At 42.2% G+C, this 20,817-nt stretch overlaps 1 protein-coding gene across 1 annotated transcript; it reads right to left on the reverse strand.

Moving 5' to 3' along the window:
• Window positions 1-16,144: 16,144 nt before the first annotated feature.
• Window positions 16,145-20,194, reverse strand: thoc3 (THO complex 3). The gene is made up of 6 exons (XM_041944435.1): window positions 20,015-20,194; window positions 19,180-19,336; window positions 18,303-18,507; window positions 17,008-17,169; window positions 16,713-16,813; window positions 16,145-16,530 (listed from the first exon to the last, which is right to left on the reverse strand). Exons 1-6 carry the CDS (start codon window positions 20,192-20,194, stop codon window positions 16,367-16,369), a joined length of 969 nt encoding a protein of 322 aa, XP_041800369.1. The 3' UTR covers window positions 16,145-16,366.
• Window positions 20,195-20,817: the final 623 nt, after the last annotated feature.

A 20,817-nucleotide genomic window follows, 5' to 3' on the forward strand; every position in this document is an offset into this window, starting at 1 on the left:
GGGATCCCGACCAGTCTGCAGCCAAACCTCCGTGTGATGCCCGTCCTATATCCCGTCTCTCTCTCTCTCTCTCTCTCTCTCTCTCTCTCTCTCTCTCTCTCCCCCCACCTCCACCTCCACCCCCTCCTGCGCACTATTACCTCACAGCCTCCACTCTGCTCCTTCAAGACAGGAGAGGAAGCAGGAAAGCATATGGCGACAGATTCTCAACACGAAAACCAGAGACACAGCTGGTCTGTGCGAATCCTGAACCCGGACTGAACCAGTGATGCTGTAAAACCCCTTCACACCAGCATCGGGTCTACAGGTACCGGCAACTAGGACAACTCGTTCACATTAAAAGAAGAACTGGATATTTAACTGGAATAAAAGCAGAGAAGCTGCTGTCTTCATGAAGAGCTCCTGACAGTTTGGATTTATTTTCTAAAAGACCAGAATAATGAAGAGAGCTCCTCTCACACCTAAATATTAAAGCCAGGACTAGAGCTGGTCTCAGCCTTTTAGGGGCCAGAGAAATGCCACAAAAATTGTGGGTTTGAGGAACAAGTAAACACATTTTTAAAGTTATGGCACATAAATCAGGATTTTACTCTCAAAATATGTGACTTCTAGGCCACTTCAGTTTTATCATGATTAAATGCAGAAGAGTGCAGATGCAGATAACGCAGAGATGTTTCAGCTGCAGTTTCTCCCTCAGCGTGTCTGCGTTTGCATTTTCACCTCGAAAAGCCAATTAAAAGCATTATTGAAGATCTTCTGGGGGTTTCCTTATGTCAAAAATAATCTGACGTGACTCGCCGTTTGTCTGCTGCAGGTCACAGAGCATCATCTTAACATAAATTCTAAAACGTTAAATGAGGTGGTCCATGCCATCATCGATTTCCATCAAGTAACTCCGTCTCAAAACCAAACTGTTCATGTTTAGGTTTCTGTTTGTGTGCAAATTAGACAAACTCTGATAATTAATGAGCGTTCAAGGCGCTGGTGCGTTTTTTTAGCTGCTTCTAGTCTTTATGCTAAGCTATGCTAACCACATCCTGACTTCAGCTCTGTACTGAATGAACGTGATATCAAAGGTCTCTTGATAAAAAGGTATATAAGTATATTAAGTAAGCGTATTTCCCTAATTTTACCTTCAATTTGTCACATCTGTAAACATAAAACATCAGCAGCCCCATCTGAAGGACACAAGGTACCTTGTGTTATCCTCACTGATTAGGGCCACCTCCAGTCTTAAAGAAAAGTGGATCAGGTGACACACATGACACAATCACCTGAGCCATTGTTAAGACTCTAAACGCCTCACGGGAGCTGTAGTATTGAATGTTTACCGTCCAGTGCAGCAGCAGATACTCAGTCATCTTAGAATACGAATAAAAAAAGTGAACAAGACTCAGAATCTCAAAGACTGATGGAGCAAACAGTTTGAGAGCAGATGTGAGCTCAGAGAATAAAGATCATGCTGCTGCTGCCTTCAGGCGTCCATCGGTGGTCGGAGCGGCTGGCGGTGCTGGAGGCCGCTGAGGTGAAGCCTGGTGTAACACTAATGCGCTCATTGTTAAAGTGTCATTACCAGCCTCATTTATCACAGAGCAAACACACACACACACAAAACAAACAGACAGGACAGGTGCTGCCCGCCGCTCGCCATCATGTCACGCTAACAACACGGACGCATCGGCTGAACCGAAGCAAACAGAGTGAAACAAAGCAACAGCAGCACGATGGAGTTTCCTGATGAGAGCTCCAGAACATGAGCAAGTTTCACAGATGGAGACTTAGATTTGTGTGTCTTGTGTCTATGATGCGATGAGGTACGATGGCAGCTGCCTCGTGTTTATCGCGTGCTTCCTGCCTCAGCTGCTGTATCTCAGTTCAATACATGCAGAGTTTTACCTGATTTTAAGCATTCTATGTAATCTATTTTTACCTGTATTTCATTGCATGTATTGCATATTTTTATTTTCATCTTTTTTCTTTCTTATTTTTACTGTCATTAACATGTGTTTTAACATCCTCACCTGTTTTCACGTCCTTTCAGTCTTTTCTATGTGAAGAACTCACTGGGTGCATGTGATTTCTCTGTTGTGAATCACTTTGAGCTGCAATCCCTGTGTGGAAGGTGCTATACAAATAAAATATATTGAGAATGTGGTCTGCATAAACTAATATTAATAATTGGAAGTGGTGAAAAACCTACAGACACATCGTCTTAGTGCAGGTACATGTCAAGACTTCAGTACAGCTGAGTGTCTGTCTGTTTTGCATTTGGACTAATTAATGGAATATCTATAGCGACACTTAAGGGCGCTGTTTGTCTGACAGACTGACAGCTTGTTTGTGATAAAACACAGCACCCAGATCTCAGTGTGCAGGAGCTTTAAAGGCACAGGAGCCCTCATTCACACCATAAAGCAGCTCAGTTCAGTCACATTGCTCCGGCTTGCAGTCAAGAATCAATACAAAGAAAGAGAAACTCCTTGTAGCTCCACCATGAAGTAAGGCTCTCCTGGGATCAGCAGCCATTTCTGCCCTCTGAGGACACAAATCTTTGCTATGGCGCTCACGTCACCGCTCTCGCCTCGCCACAAAATCCATCCTGTGGGGTCGTGGACAGGTTATTTACACAGATTTACACGCCCACTTCCACTGCGGAGGAGCCTCTCATCTTATGAAATATGCAGGCAGGTCTGATTATTGGCTGGATTAAAAGGCTTAATGTTGCCGTTGTGTGAGATCAGTGTAAATGTGATGATGAAGCTGCTAATGGCCTTCACCACCACCATCAGCTTGCTGTGCTTTTAGCTGCTGCTGCCTGATTCTTCACTCAGTCACAGAGGAATTTCTCACTATTTCAAATTTTCTGCATATTGAAAATTTAATATATGCTTTAAGTCTACATTTTTGTGATTTAAGTCCCCGATCGTCTCGCCAGAAGAAAGTTTTACAGTATCTGAAACAGATGAAGCTTCGCTGTTGATGGTCATTTCATTCAGTGTTCACGTTCATTTCATCTCACCAAAACACACCGTCTGCATCCTTCAGGCCTAACAGGCATGTTGCACGCAGCCTCACAGGACTGATTTGTAAAGCTGGATTTATACATGACAAAGGTTACCTCACCGGAGATCGATTTTATCTCAGGGTCTGTATGAAGAGGCTGCTGATGAGTGACATCGGCAAAGTTGGCCTTGTCTTATCACTTATGGGAGCCCAGTGCAGAGCGATGGATCGTTTTTAGTGATTATTTGAACGGGGCCGCTACTTAAACTGGACTTCCTGGATTCTCCTTCATGTCTCACCGGTGGCTGACACAGAATAAAATCTCCAACACAGCCTCCTGCATTGATTTAGCTGATCATAGCAGGCAGGCACTGCAGGCAGCAGACTCTCCTACACGGGGAGCTGTTTGCTGATTGTCAGCCCACTTCTACAAGAAAACAGGAGCAGTTTGAACCTGAACAGGCTGCTGCAAGTTTAACAACCACGAGACGAATGCGACCGATGCTGTTCCTGTTCCAGCTTCTTTTTCTTTTTTCCCACCGTCGAGTGTTTATAGAGGAAGGTATGAAAGAATTACCATCAGCAGCGGCGAGTTCTTTAATGAACTTCAGCCTGTAAAACACTGACGAGTCTGAAGAAACGAGCCCTCGGAGCCCTGCCTCATAACAGAATGCAGCACAAGATTAGCTCCATATTATTCAGCGAATCAGTGTGCACGTATAACGCTGTTATACACAGCACAGCTGCTGCTGTGGAGAGTTTCAGCCGCGCGACTGACGTGACGAGTTTGGACTGAGGATCAAAGTCGGCCTCATCTGCTCCATCAGAAAAGAGATGAGACGTTAAATTACATTTAACAAGACAAGATCAAATTATTTCTATCACGTTTCCTCACTTTCTCACTTTCATACTTTACACATCATAGACATCATAATATGGGTTTTATGCACTTGTTGTATGTTATAATTTGACGAATGTTATACTTGGATGAAGATTATCTCCATATCTCTTTTTTCTGAAACAATAATTATTCCTGGAAGAGAAGAAGCTGCTTCATTTCATCTCCACTCGCAAATAATCTGACACGGAACATCCACACACACACACACACACACACACACACACACACACAGACACACACAGACACTGAGTGGGCTGAGAAAAGCAGCAGAAGAACACTGAAGTGAATATTGTGCTATATGTTTGGACTGTGACACGCATGAGGCGGCTGGAGGCTGTTCCATGACAGAAACAGGCATGAGGATGTAATTGCATTAAGCCATGATGCCTTTGAATAGCAATATCCTGCCAGACAAAATGCTAATGAATGTGATTTGGGTCTGTCAGTGTCCAGAGTGAGTTTGGTCTTCAGGTCCAAACAGTCCTCAGGCTGAGCCTGAACCTCAGTGAGTTACCACAAAGATGCTCTATATGTTGTTTTCACTGATAAAAAGAAAAGCAGACGCAGATTCTGATGTTTGTTGCTGCTGCGTGTCGACCTGAACACGTCTGACCTCAAAACCTCAATATAATGACCAAATCGATATTAAAAGCTAATTAAAACCACTGCAGCCCTTTAGTTTGTTTTAACCAGTGATGGAAAGTAACTAAGTAATCAAGTTCTATACTTCGTATAAATTCAAGGTACATGTACTTCATTTCTATTTTATGCAACTTTCTACACCTCCGATGTAAATATTGTACTTTTACTCCACTACAATTGTCTGATAGCTTTAGTTACTAGTCACTTTTCAGATTTCATTTTTTCCTTCCTGTCCAGTGAAAACCACGTATCTCCGGATGTTCATTAAAAAACTGAAGGATGAAGTTTTCTTTCATGTCTTGAGAAGATTCTCGTCCTTCTTCAGCTAAATAAACTGTTTAAAAAGCCTCTTGGATCAGCTGAAAATGCATCGTCACAAAGCTGAAAACAGGCTGTTTTTCTGAGATACGAGGTTTTCACAGGACGGCCAGACTACAAACATATGATGATCTTCTGGAATATGATGCATTAAACCAGCCAACAGGATATAAAGTAGTTCAAATGAGCTCAACCTGAAACATCTACAGCAGTAAAATGCAGAATCCACATTAATGCAGCAGGAATATTAATCCACAAACATCAGATATGATAGAAAAACACTGACAGGAACAGTTTACTGCAACTTTAACTATATTTTGCTGATAACACGTACTCTTACTCAAGTGAGGTTTTGAATGCATGATTTTTACTTGTAGTGGAGTGTTTTTACAGTGAAGAAATATTCAGATCCTTTACTTCAGTAAAAGTAGTAATACACACTTCTCTCTCTTCTCATCCCAGAGAACATCTTTGAACAGATGATTCTTTCATTTTCAGGAAGATAAAAAGAAATCCGACCTTTTAAGTACCTGCAGCAGACATGAAGTATATCTGAATAGTGCTTTCAGGAAAAAACTATGGCAAGAATATTGCCAAAGCGTGCACACAGAAGTGTCAGGACACCTCACACAACCCTCTGATTTAATGCTCGTGCACATTTCTGAGAGTCGTCGACTGGATTGAAAACAAATATTGGCTCATGTAACTGCAGCCACTATTTGCTCTAAATAAAATTCCAGTTGAAGAAAATGTGATCATGTCTCTGATGGCGAGGAAAGTTTTTCCACACAATCAGAAACAGGATCAGCAGCAGCGTGGACCAGATGTCGCTGCAGATAATACTGTGTGTGTTCCTTCATGTGTCCGTGCTCCGTCTGTTCGCATGCAGCCCGAAGGCACTTCATCAAGTTTTCATGCTGCTAATTCACTGTTTAAATCAGCAGCGTTTCAGCCCACAGTTCAAGCCCGAGTACAATATCTTTAAAGTAAAAGCAGAAACACGACAGTGTAGTAATATATCAATGTAGTATCAAATCTACTTAAGGCAGTAAAAGTACTACCACTACACCACTACATAAGGTAGAAACTGAAGTGTGTCTGCCTGCAGCAACATGAGTGATGCTGTATCCTGCAAATATTTATCAAATTATGTGTTTTTTGTGTGTTAATGCCATCGTTTGTGTTTATGACTGAACAGCTACGCTAATAGCTGGTGAGTTTAGCTTGCGAACAGGCATCGTAGTAGCCAATAATAACATGATATTAACAGAGCCTCACAATCTGCTTCAGACAGCAGTCAACAAGCCAACTGCAGTAATTGTTTCTGCGTCCAGACGGGAGGATTCAGACACAGACGACACAGATTAAAGCATCAGCCTGCTCGCTACCTTTTTAAGTCCTGACCTCACCTGTGCTGTGCTGCGCTGTTATTGGCTGAATCTGCACACCCACTGCTCAAAGGTCGCAGCCCACAAACACCCTGAGCACAGCAACGTAAGAAGAGACTAAGAAAACAGACAGAGAGCAGAAATAACATGAATCAATAAATACACTGCGACACTCCTCCACTGGGTCATGGTGATGATTGACGGATTGACTTTATGTTGTTTTAGGAAAATTGTACATAGTAAAGCTTTAAAGCTGCAGCTGCTAAAGGTGGAGCTAATTTGATTTACCATAAGTACTGCAGGGTAACATGACCCCCAGGGATCAATAAAGTTTTATCTCAATTTATAATAATACATCAGAGCTTATTTGTGGATTATATTTTGTTTTATTAATCTGAATCTGCAGTAATAATTTAAAATATCAGATAAATGTAATGGAGTAAAACTATAAAGTAGTATTAAATGGAAATACACAAAAGTACTTAGTTAGCACTGATGCTAAAGATACGTGAAGATGATTTTCCTCATGTTTGTGTGTCTTCGTATGACAAAGTGAACTCTTTGAAAGAGTAAACTCACGTGAGAGGCGGATCTGGAGTTTGCTTGTTTTGTCAAACGACATTTTCAGGATCAATAATGAGATTTGAAAAGAAGCTTTTATAAAATATCTGCGGTCATTTTTAATTCAATTTGCTATCAAATGAAAAGAGACCTTCTTTAATCCTTCTTTAGCCCCCCTTCATCATCCTTCTTTGTTCTTCATCTTCTTTTCTGTCCCCCTTCATTTTTTCTTTCCTTCCTTCTCCATCTTCTTTACATACTTACCTTTGCTTCCGTCTATAATCTCTCTGTCTCCTTCTTTCTTCCTCTCACACCTTTCTTTGCTTCCTTCCTTCAGTACCTTCCTTTCCTCTCCTCTCTGCCCTGCTCCCTCCTCCATGTCCTTCCTCCGTCAGTAGAATTCCTCTTCTCGCTACAGTGAAAGCATTAAAAATGAAAGCTAAAGCACAGTGCCGCTGTCTGATTGATTCAGCTTCACAGCAGATCCAGTCGTTCACATTCAGAGGTGTCACTCTCCTCTCTGCTGTTTACAGACTTCACTGACTGGCACTGTGAAAAACGCTGGAAATCACTGGGAAGGAGGGAAAATGAGCTCACGAGACGGTAATTACAACCCTTCATCACAAAATAATCAAGACAAAGACGAGGATGTTAAACACCCAGAATGCATTAAAACCCCGTCATCAGCTGGACTACCTGCTCCCGGACAGGTTCACTACACCTGCGTCTATATTTGCATCCACAATTTTTGGTCGTCTCCCTCCTCTTCCTCCTTTGCTGCGCTGTGTATCAGCTCTGGCTAGTCCATTAGTCACTGAGAGGAGTCCAGTTCATCATCGGTGAACAAGCCATCGCTCCTGCTTCGCTCAGCGATCCATCACCGCTGTTAGTGGCTTCGGTTTTTTTTGGAAATAGTTCAGAGAAAAGAAGATAAGATGAATCGCTGCAGCAGTTCTTCATCATTGCAGCAGTAACAGAGGAGGAAGACGGAAGACAGCGGTCGCAGTAAACGACTTGTAAAATTTGGTGAGTATGAAGGAAAACGTGATCAGGTGAAGGTCGTCCATAAATCTGTGAGGGGACTCACAATCAAACAACAATCGTTCGTTATAATCGAACAATCAAAAAAAGAGAAAACTGTGTCTCCCCAGGCTAAAGAAGTGTCCGTTCACAAACAGCTGACTTCATTTCACCACCTGTGATGAAGAGAAGCATCAGACAAAACTGTCAAGACCAGCCAGCAGCTCCACGAAGCATCTCTAAGGCACAGTGAAGCTTTGAGCTAAACGCTAACATCTTCATATTAAACAAGACAGCGCTGCTCGCATGCTAGTTTTCCACCACGTCCACACAAAGCACAGCTGAGGCTGATGGGAATGTCCTGACTTCTGCAGATATTTGGTCACAAACCAAAGTCACCTTCTGTAGGCTCTAGAGGTCAGGAGCCGATCAAAGGTTTCAGGATTCATCCTCTGGGGACTGTGATGCTATAGTTCAATGACAATCCATCCAATCCGTCCACGTTTCATTCCGGTGGTGGCCTGATTGATCCACATCCACGGAGCCACACCAACAGTAGTCAGGTTTCATCTGACTGTCCGGCAGATTTGATCCAAACTTTTGAAATGTTCCCAAAAAAAAAAAAAAAAAGTGAACTAGGTGTGTTTCCACCCACTAGGTCGCAGTGAATAAACTCGGCTGCGCAAACTGTAGCATCATCATCATCAGACGTTGTATAGGTTAAAAACAGCTGTTTGCCAACCATAAACCTTAAAGATGAAGACGCTGAAGAGAAAATTTGAGCTCCTCGGAAATTTTTCAAAAGATTTCTTCTTCTTCTTCTTCTTCTTCTTCTTCTTCTGAAACAGCTGATCAGTTATGAGTCAAATGTGTTTCTATCTCGCAGTAAGTGTTTTAACTCTTTAGGAAAAAGGTAAAAACTCTGTGATAATTGCTGATAAACATGACATTTAATCTGAGGCCAGACATTGTCTTATGGTCCATGAGTAAAAAGACTGTGTATTTTATTGAGTTAACAGTCCCTTGGGAAAATTCAGTGGAGGCAGCTTATGAAAGGAAGAAGACTAAGTATGCAGATTTAAAGACAGAATCTGAGCAGAGGGGATGGAAGACCAGGGTCTGTCCGGTTGAAGTGGAGTGTAGAGGTTTTGTTGCAGGGTCAGCTGTTTCACTGTTGAGGGAGCTGGGAGTGCATGGGCAAAATTTAAGAAAGACAGTGAGGGAGATGTCAGATGAGGCTGCTAGGTCTAGTCAGTGGATATGGATCAGGAGAAATAATAGTAGTTGGGGGGTGAAATAGGGACAGTGGGGGGGCAGGCAGAGGACATGCATGCCTAACCCGGCAAGAGAAGAGGTTAAAGTCTGAACAAGACACCTCTCCTCTGCTCTGCTTTCCCCGCCCCATCTTCTCGCTCTGCCAATAGGAAGAGAACCAGGAAGTTTAGATAAGGTGGGGGTGTGGCCAGCTAGAGTCTCTCTTTGGGACCATGCGGCCTGTTCAGGTGAGTTTGCGTGGTAAGACACAGAGTTGGCTTGTTTTTTGATCTTTTTGGTTGTTTTCCTGTTTTGTCTGCTTCTTGAAGGAAATGTTAGGGTTTGTTTTCCTGCTCTGTTTGCTTTTTGAAGGAAATGGTAGGGTTTGCTGCTTCTTGAAGGAAATGTTAGAAGAGGCTGTTAAATCTAGTCTGTGGTTTAGGCCTCCACCTTCAGCACCTTCTAAATTTTCCACCCCCTACCCGAACAAGGGTCTGTATCCAATCCCTACTTTCATCTTTTGACTCTACCTCTTTATTTTCTATCCCCTACCCGAACCAGGGTTTGTATTCCCACCCCGCTTTTTCTTGGTGCAGTTGGTGAGAGGCAGGGGTAGATGATGGTAGTGTGGCAATCGGCAGTTACATGTGGCATCTAGGCCTGTGGTAGCATTGTAGCAGCTAACAATAGCTAAAGCGGTGAGAGTATGATAGTATCTTAGCAGTTAGTATTGGTAGCTAGCAATTAACATTAACAGTATAGGTGAATCTAGCGTTATTGTCTTCTTCTGTTCCTCTTAGCAGGTAGCGGTTAGCACATAACATTAGCTAAATGGTAGCATCGGAACTGTATTGTCTTCTTCTGTTCTTCCTAGCGGTTAGCAGTAGCATTAGCAATAGTTAAATGGTAGCATCGGTACTGGCCACTACCTGGAGCATCTCTGGGTCAGTTGAACGTGGCGGTGCTGTTTGGACTGTGTAGGAGCAGTGTGAACTGGCACTAGGGGGGGTGACTCTGGGACGCCGGAGTTCACTGCCTAACCTCCTGGAGGTGTAGTGGGACTAAGTAGGCGAAACACTGTTGAAGGGAGGTTTCCACCTGATGACCCCCAGAGACGTGTTAGGAATCACTGCTCTTTGGCAGGTATAGAGGCAGATTAGAGCTCCAAGGTTCTTCACTGAGAATGAATCCTCTTTTTGAGCAAAAGTATCTTGTGTTTAAATTAACTAACTCTTTAGGAAAAAGGTAAAAACTCTGTGATAATTGCTGATAAACATGACATGATGAATATTTTCTGATTTCAGCCTCTCTCTCTTCAGCCTATTGTAAATCTTTGGACTATTTGAAGTAATTTTTCCACAATATTCTGACATTTTATAGACTCGATTATTACGCAGTTAACTGAAAAATGATTGACGAATGAACCAATAATGACAGAAACGGTGAGTTGCAGCTCCAGTGCACGATGCAGTATCCTGTGGGTGCATTTCTACATTAACCATGTTAGTTTTTCAGGGCATCAAATACTCAAGCGGTTTGTATTCAGCAGCATTTTCTGCATCATTATCTCGTCCATCTAAAAACAGCTGTGATTGAACATGTTTACAGAGTGAACGACACGAGCACACGATCTGTTTTAATCAGCTGGGCGGGAGGAAGAAATGAAACTGTCTACTGTCCAGAAGATGTATGCTGCTGTCCACACTTTCCTCCCGCTCTCTATTATCCTGCCCTCTCTCCACCACTCGTGTGTGTGTTAATGTGTGTGTGTGTGTGTCCTCGTGCTTCTTGTCTTTATCCGGACTATTTGGCTCATCCAGCCGAGCGCTGCCGCTGTCAGCAGTTCAAGAAAAGCCCTGACTCCTGCACTTCCAGTTAAAGCAGTAATCTGTGTCCTCGCTGCTTATTCCCCGGAGGTGAAAACCACAAATTAGAAACTTGAACGTCTTGTATTGTTGTGTGCGATAAACTCTCAGAGTCCGGTGAACCTGCAGCTGTTTTTCCAGCCTTTATTTGTCCAGGGAGGGTTTGCTGAGCACACACATGCTGCTTCCTGTCCAGGCAGAGAGACATATGACACGTGTGTTTTTATGTCTCTGCTCTACCTCCATTTATTCAGGTGCACTAGGCTTCAGCTCAGGGCATTTACAACAGCAGGCTGCAACCACAGGTGTGTGCACATCGTGGTTATGCAAGTAATCATGTCATTAAAGAAACATTAAAACTAAAAAAAAAAAAAAAAAAACCCTGAGATCCTGAGAGAGTGACATTCAACTCAGACAAACACCCGGGAAAGCCGGATCTCATTTTACAGGTCTGTTTCCTCATTTAAAGGTTTTATCGTCGGTTAGTCACATTTATGCTTCACACAAGCCGCTGACAGCACAAATACCAACAATATAGGTTTTGATTTATAGTTGAGCATCAACTATTGTCCACACTCCGCTGAGGAGGCGCCGCAGCTGCAGTGAAGCTTTGGGTTGTGTACACTTTATCTGAGGTTTCCTGTGTGTCAGTTTGATGGAGCACGACTTTATTTAATATTGTACAGCTTCAGTTTTTTTCGGGTCACATTCAGTCACGACTTTCTAAGGTTAGAACGTTTTGTCAGTTTGTTTTAGACAACATGATTGGACAATAACAGTGGACCCACCTCAGTTGGTCTGTTATCAATCTTTCATTTGTATTTTTTTTATTTGACCTTATTTTATGTATCTCATATTACAATTATTTTATTTTCCTATTTTGAAAATCTTAAGTTTTTGGTATTTGGCCTTTGGTCAGTGGTGAATGTACTTAAGGTGAAATTCTGGGGGTGTAGGGAAACCTGTATGGCACTGCATCACATTTTCTCCACCTCAGAGGAAACTTTATCACATTTTCTTGCCCCACAGGATCCTCCAAGAGAGCACTTTGCTGCACCAGTGAGATGCCACTAAGGTCTGCAGCTAAAATCAAACCAGGGACGCTGCAGTTGTATGGTAAAGTTGCAACCAGCAGGCCACGATGTCCTTCATATCTCCTCTTCTACTGTGTTTTTGATTGGTGCTTTTATGCATTTCTTTACCTTATATAAAGCACTTTGAATTACCTCTGAGATTTAATGTTTCTTCACAAATATCTTTGTGTATATCACACCTCACTGTACTTTAGAGCCCAAACACATTTGCAATGAATGTCTGCAGGAACTGTGCACTTTAACTTTTAAAGGCATCTTCTTCTTCCTCACCGAGTTTGTTGGCTGCCAGATGTTAGAGAGCAACAGTTTGTTTCACTGTGAAACATCTGATGCTGCAGATGTTGTCAGGAAAGCACTAAAAGAACAAAACAACTGGAAAAAACCTCCTGCAAAACAACCCTCTAATAGCATGTTAGCACGCCTCTGACTCGCCACAGATCCCATTCCAGCAAATCAATCTTTTTAATCTGGACACAGCAATTAAGTCTCCGACCAATTATTGCGTTACGAGGCCTGTGCGAAATGCAGACGAGGCCACTCGGATCCGGTTTCAGCTTCATGTGCTCTGCATCTTCAGTAATGAATGAGGTCATCAATTATCTAGGTAGCTATTTGTTAATATACAGAAGATGAAATTTAATGGCCGGTTTGGTTTCATATAAAGTAATGATGCACACAAACACCGACAATAACAAGACTTGAATTTACTCACTTCAAAGCTGGAAGACAGAACTTTAACGAGCTCTAAATGCATCTTTAGGATTGAGGGTTTTCTGTCCTGATGAAATCCTGATGATTCAATCAGCTTTGATTTTACTTGACAGGAAACTGGTGGAAACACTGATGCAGTGCGTCTCTGAATTTGTGCTGTTCTGAGTCTGAATCACCAGGGGTTGAGTGAAAAAGATTCAGTTCTAAACAGCATTTAGTCTGAGCTGGTTTCTCCACTCAAGCTGAAATAAGGCACATTTGAGAGAAAGAGAGAGTGACCGAGCATCAAAGATTTTCATCTCACCAAAACTCCAAAAATCAATGAGGAAGCCTGCGGTCAATGCAGCGCAGCAATTATCTGGAATGTGCCCTTTAACAGATCCAGAGACTAATTCGCTTTGACTGAAACAAATGGATGTGTGGGTCTGATTATCTCTCTGCACGCAGCTGGCCTTCCTTAACACACTATGAACACACACACACACACAGAGGAATAAATAGACAAATAACACAACACTAATACACTCATGCAAATGTGCAAGCAGACACACACCTTGTCTGAAAGCATTAGTATCTGAATGGACGGATCGGCATGCCGGAGCACATCTGAGCTCCTCAGAGGAAACAGAGGGCGATCACCTCGAGAAAAACTGATACTCACTGAATGAGAGTATTGATCAGAGTGAAACCTGATTCAGGCTGCGGGCTCATGACATTGTTTCACTTTCCTCATGTTTGAAATGTTAAGTACATTAAGACACACTGTAAAAACACTGCACTACAAGTAAAAGTCATGCATTCAAAACCTCACTTGAGTAAGAGTACGTGTTATCAGCAAAATGTTCTTAAAGTTGCAGTAAACTGTTCCTGTCAGTGTTTCTCATCATATCTGATGTTTGTGGATTAATATTCCTGCTGCATTAATGTGTCTGTCACATTTTACTGCTGTAGATGTTTCAGGTTGAGCTCATTTGAACTACTTTATATCCTGTTGGCTGGTTTAATCTACAGCGACGCATCAAATTCTACAAGATCATCGTATGTTTGTAGCATGGCTGCTAATCCAAAAGGCTTTTTAAAGAGTCTATTTAGCTGAAGGAGGAGGAGAATTTTCTCAAGACATGAAGGAAAACTTCATCCTTCACTTTATCACAAACATCTGGAGATATGTGGTTTTCACAGGACAGGAAGGACAAATTGTAATCTGAAAAGTAACTAGTAAATAAAGCTGTCATACAACGTAGTGGAGTAAAAAGGTACAATATTTGCTCCTGAAATGTAGTGAAATAGAAGTATAAAGTTACAAAAAATGGAACTACTCAAGTACAAGTAATTGAAATTTCTACTTAAATACAGTCCACGATAGCTGGTGTTGAAACTCAGCTACAAACTTTATGAACAACGTCCTCTAACCTGTGGCAGTTAAATGCTGGGTTTGTGATTATTGCCTCAAGCGACATGAAATTACACTATTCAGAAACTTTTCTGTGTTGTTACAGAGAAATATAAGCTTATTACAGATCTGTCCGGCTAAATCATCACCGTGTACCTACAGGACAATTTTTAAAGCTAGAGCAGATTAAATGTATTATTCTGACTCTGCAGATGCCACCAGCAGTATTTAATGCTGTTGTCTATCCACCGAGCTTTAGAGCCACATCAAAGTGCCAAAACAGAGGTGATTTATAGGCCAGCGGTAAGTGGAGCGGTGAGGCTGCTCCATGTAGATCAGACCATTAAAAGTCAAATCAGATAGACCTTCCTGTTTACACAATGAGACGGGCACATGAAGGAGACCCTGCAGGCAGCTATAGTTGATTTATTATCCCAAGATGCTCGCTGGCAATCACATCCATGGATATTGACCGACCTCTTCACAATGTCTCGGCTTCAATAAATAACAGCTGGGATCAGCGGGGAGACTGATGGGATGACATGCTCAAGGGCCATCCAGCTGCATCAGGCCACGATGCTAAATTCAATACCAGGTGCTTGACTTCAGCTCATTTGCATGCTGGCTCTGAAATGATCCCAAAGCAAACACACACACAATATATCTTTCACACCAACAGCCGTGGGCCCCCGAGGTTTTTCCACAGCTCACCTCTCAGTTCTACACATTCTGGGGTTCAAGCAGTGAAAACACGAACTGTTCGCCACAGATATTCACAACTACTTTCAACTAACTAATCATTTGGAAGACTTTCATGCAGTGACTAATAAAGGTGAGTCAGCACCTTCGCCTCACGGGACGGCGTTGAGCACTTTTGTTTTGTTGGACAGCACAGCTCTTAAGCGGGGTGGAACCAAATTAAAATTAATTAAAGCCGGGACTGAGGAGTGCCTTGTGATATCCCTCCTAAGATTACAGGAAGCTGCGAGGCGAAGCAGCCTGCTGGTCTGAGGCAGCGAGAACGGGAGCGACCACCTGTCACCGGCCCGGGCCGAGGGCCTCGTATGAGGGCCCACGCTGCGTGCATCTGTCACGGCAAATGAAGATGAAGCGGTCAAGAGAAAACGGCTTCGACACACGGACATGCCCGCTGTCAGCTGATGGTTGTTTTAAGGTATTTATCTGTTGGTGAGGGTCAGAATGGAACAAAGAAAGACACAAGAACAAAATGATATTTGTGAGATATATATCATATTGAAATGTAACTATAAATCACAGCTGTCAGACAACTGCAGCAGAGGAATAAATCCAGAGTAAACTGACTTAATCTGGCTGCAACACACCTTCAGACCCTTTGTTTCGACTCATCAGCGGAGAAACATTACTGAGATTACATAAAAAAACAAAACCACACAAGAGTTACAACATGAAGGAAATGAAACGAATCGAAAAGAAGCTGAAACTCCTGTCAGGAGCAGGAAAGGAGGAACCCTCCAGAACAGTATATCACTGATGAGCTGTGTTTAACATTCAATGAGGCCTCATATAAAACTAATACATCATCTGCTGTTTGGATCTGCAGAGGCAGAGTTGGGAGCTTCCTTCTACCGGCAGCGGTGTTAAACAACGTTAACATGAATGTATACATTTCATAAATATGTAAACACCACTGCTGAATATTGTTTGATCATTTAAGACTCTAAGCTTGTCAGAGCTTTTATAGCAACCAAGTAAAGTGAGTTTTATTTCTATCGTCCCGAATGAGAAATCTTAATTTGCCTGAAGAGGCTTTACAGTGTGGACAGTGAAACGTTCTGTCTGTGATTGAGATCAGGAACACATACGGTTTCATTTTCTACATTAGGCTGAGACACAATTCACCAGATTCCAACTCAAACATCTGAATACCAACCAAAGAGAACGTCATTAATTTGACATTTAAACAAAAATCAGAATTAGTAATTCAGCAATCAGGGCTCAAGACACACAAGATGTATAAAGAGACCGATTTTAATATCAAAAACAATGTATATTTTACATAAAAACAATATATTACAGCACTGGGAGTTTATCGGCGTGTCAATACAGGGAATGAAGCTTTATACGAAACTTAGAACAGCTGCGCCATCTGCTGGTGGCAAAAGGTTACTGTCACAACTTGCAGCCAAATTTCAAAGCAGCATCTGAGACGAGTGAGTGAATTCAGCTCATCTGTCTCAGGAGTCGTTGGGAAGGCCAAACAGTTTGACAGTACCCGCCTCCCGGTTGTTGTCGTATTTGCCCTCCTTGTCGTCGCAGGCGTAGGCCAGCAGCGGCCTCTTGGGGTGCCAGGCCACGGTAAAGGTTGGAGAATCACACTGCACCTCCCACAGCTTCTCTCCTACACAGTCAACAGTGGAGACAGCGAAAAAGACACAATTCTTTAAAGCTAAAACAAAATTAGCCATCACAGCACAGTTATTATTGATGTCGTTTCCATTCTTTAACCCGCTTGGTTCAGTGATTTAAAACATCAGTTGTGCTTTTTTTGAAACTGCAAGATCCACATCTTGTGGTACTGACCCGTTTCCACCTCTGCGATGTCTATGAAGTGATCCTCGGAGGCTGAGGCCAACATCTTTCCATCATGGCTAAAGCTCAGTGTCCTCACAGGCCAGTCAAGCCTACAACATCAGCAGCAAAGGAAAGAAATCCATGATCACTAACAAGCATAGATTCAGACAGAAACTCTCTACGGGGTCTGTCGTACTTATATAAAGTGGCATGAGTCATATTATCATATCAGGATTAACACATCTTAATCAAGAGATGGCACAAAAATCATCTTAAGAGACAGCACATATAACCACAGACTGACCTGGAGAAGCAGCGAACACACACCAGTTCCTCCACGTTCCACAGGCTGACGAGGGCGTCGGCACTTCCTGTGGCGAAGTATTTCCCCGTAGGGTCAAACTTGATACAGATGCAGTTGGACGGGTGAGCGTTGATGGACTGGATGGGCTTCAGCTCCGGATAACTGCAAACAAACACGCTGTTCATTTAAGCTCTGAAACACCAGATTTCTGTACAAAACAGACACCAGAGACTTTGCACATGATACAATAATCAGATTCAAATAAACTTTATTGATCCCCACAGGAAATTGCTAATCTAACAGGATCTTGACACCAGGTGCACTTGGAATTTGTTTTAACTGTAATTTCACTTACAGGAAAAAGAGCAAAAAAGTAAGACAGTCTAAGGTAACAGTGAATATGATGAACTGTGGATTACCCAATAACCTTGAGAGAAAAGCTCCATTTACCTGGGTGGGTTTATCCTTCGGGAACCACGGTGTTGTGTAGAGAAGGGTCGGAAATAAAAATATGTTTAAGTTGTTGCTCCTTTACTTTGGTTTTATTTTCGGGTACAAATGTCTTTATTTTTCTTTCGCGGTATGAAAGACACAACGATGGCTGAAAATGAAATTCTGCAAACGAAAGAAAGCGACCCCAGAATGAACGTACTGATGGGTAAGAGGTGACCGGAGAGAAGTTGTTTTTACACCACTTGTGCACAAGTGATATGTATGTTAGTTGATGTATGATTTTCTTGTGTGTCTTGGATTGTTACAGAGCGCACACTTCACTGCTGGCAGGTGTATTTTGCCTTTTATTTGAGTGGAAAATCTGCACCATGCTGGAATGACACAGTGTGCAGAACAGGTTTAGCCTCTCTCCTGAGCAGGATGGCATTTTATCAAAAGCTCTGACCAAAAACTGAGCCATCAGAGAGTCACGTGACTTCTGTTTACCCTGATCTGGAAAACTGAGACGTCTTCGTTTTAAAGTCACTTCATATCTGGTGTCTACCCACGCTGATGCCAGCAATGTGAAAACAGACAGCATGTGTCAGTTTCTGTCTGTGGTCTGAATTTGAAAAACTACAGTGTTTCCTGCAGGAAAAGCAAAGACCAAAAAGTACATTCTAACATCGCACGTTCAGCAGTGGCTTCACTCGGCAGCTGGCAGGCGTCACAGTGTGAAAACTGACTGAGAGCATGGTACTCAGACAGCTTCCCATGAATATGCAGAAGTTAGGGGGGAAAAAAGAAAAGCTGCAGGACTGCCTGAATCCTGTTTTCCCTGCTTCACTCTGTTTGGTTCTTACCTCAGAATGTTGATGCAGCCGTTGCCGTTCGTGAGGAAGAACATGTCGTTGTCATTGTTCCAGGAGATCTCGTTCACTTCGAACTTGAACTGCTCCTCCGCCTTGGAGCGATGTGTCTTGGCATCGATGAAGGTCACCACATCGTCTTTGTTCCCGACAGCGATGGTCTGACCATCAGGGCTCCAGCAGATGTTAATGTTCTCTCCTGAAAAACAGAGACTTTTAATAAAACGTTCTCTAAAGGGCAGTGGTTTATTTGGCATTTAGGGTTCTTACAATCTTTAAAAAAATGTAGTTCTTTTTCTCATCATCCACCAGCCTGAAAACGCTTCCTACCAAACTGCTTCTCTAACAGAGTCTGCTGTTGTGCCAGAATCTGGGGGTTTAACTTGACATGATCAGATACCATGGTTTTAGGACTCCATAGATCAAATGATATTACGGGTTATCGGTTTTGCATTGATTCAGTTTAGTTGTCATCTTTTTCACGTGGACACAGAGCACAGGGAGGAAGCAGCAATTTCATTCCTTCTGTCAGTCATAGGAAGTGTAACTCAGGAAGTGTCACTAACAACAGAACTATTTTTTGAAGTCTTGCTAAGCTTCTGGCAGTGAGTTAGCAGCCATGCTAACTTCTTAGCATGTTCTTAGCCGTTATTGTTGTTTTCATGACTGCTTTTATAGTAATCACAATTCATACTTCGTTTCACTTTAATCAACTTCATCCAATTTGTAAAGAGCAACAGCAACAGACAACATGTCTAATTTCCACTGCAATTACATATATCATATAAAAATGTAATAAACTGCTATTGGTATATACTTTTGAAAGCCCCTATGTATCAAACGCCAGGCACCACATGAACTGAAGTCCCACCTTTCGTATTGACGGTGGCGATGCATTTGGTGGTGCGGACGTCCCAGATGCGAATGGTCTTGTCTCCTGATGCTGTGACAAACAGATCTGGGTTGGTTGGATGCCAGCAGAGCTGATCCACACTGTCTCCATGACCTCTGTAGTTGTTTTCCTTCACCTGGAGACAGAGAGGATCCCTTGTTAACTCAATGGCACCTCTGTATTACTAAAATAATGCCACGTTCACGCCACATTACACAGACCACATAAACAAACAGCATAATGACAAGTTTCCCACTTTCCCACCACAAACGTGCCCACAAACAATTAACAAAGTAGCTGAAAAGCCATCATCAGAAGTAATTACATCTAAGTAAAATAAACACTTATATGGTCCATTGAGCTAACGACTACTTTAATGAGCTACACACTGGGTGTTCATAGTTTCACCTTAAAATTAAATGTTATAATATCATACCGGTTATCATAAAGAAAACCTACAACTTTTGGGTCTACTCGTTTCTTATAAGACACATCGACCTGAAGAAACATGGACAGAAACAACTATCACTATCACTGTTAACTTATGAAAGACTCGCTTCGGTTTGTCACCGTTATATGTTCAAAAATCAAAGCACGTAAATTTTGTAGCTATGGCTAACTAATTTACAAGCTGACGAGCATTTGGTGTGATATAAAGAACCACTTACGAGGCCATGATACATTACAACAGTTCTGAGTTCATTATTCAGCTAACGTTAGAGGTTTAACCGGCGACAAAACCCTGCACATTACATTCATTCAATGAAACGAGGCTAACGTTAGCATGATAGCAGAGCACTTCACAGCGACTCACCAAACGGTCCTTTTCGAGGACGAAAACGCTGGCTGTTTTATCAAAAGAGCCGGAGGCCAGTCTCCTGCCGTCACAGCTCCACGCCACCGAGTGAACTTTTGCTGTGTGAGCTGGGAATTCTCGACTTTTGTTGTTATTTTTGAAGCTCTCTTGCATCTCTTGGTAGTACTGCGACGCCATCTTGAAACTCTACGTAATATTTTCGCGGCGGCCGGTAACCAGCGGCACGTGAGCGTTAGCGCCCTCTTCTGCTTCGGAGTGGAGAGCGACCCCCACACTTAAACTGTCAGCTACTAAAATCAAACAAATGTCTGTCTCCGTAACTTAATTACTCGTTAGGCTATAATATATATAATATATAATAATATAATATTTTATAAGATATATTATATACTCTATTGAGTACTTCTACTTTGATACTTAAAGTACATTTTCCTGATAGTACTTTTTGTTAACTCAGTTACATTTTGAATGCAGGACTTTTACTTGTGATGGAGTATTTTTGACAGTGTAGTATTGCAATTTCTACTCAAGTAAAGAATCTGAATCCTTCCTCCAACACTGCTTCTTCATAACATAAACTCTGGATGTTTTTATCTTGTGTCATGCTTGAATTTTACGCACAGGCCTGATTCTTCATCAAATAAAGAAAAACAACACTACTTTCAGTTTGAATTGCAATTTATTTCAAGTGATGCTAAAATGAAAATCCATGTTTTAAAAAAACTTTTTAACACTCCATTTATATCCCAAACACACACAATATCTAAGGTCAGCCAAACTCAGGTACAGCCAGATACAGT

The sequence above is a fragment of the Chelmon rostratus genome, chromosome 9 (assembly GCF_017976325.1).
Source record: "Chelmon rostratus isolate fCheRos1 chromosome 9, fCheRos1.pri, whole genome shotgun sequence".
In the NCBI taxonomy this organism is placed as follows: domain Eukaryota; kingdom Metazoa; phylum Chordata; class Actinopteri; order Chaetodontiformes; family Chaetodontidae; genus Chelmon; species Chelmon rostratus.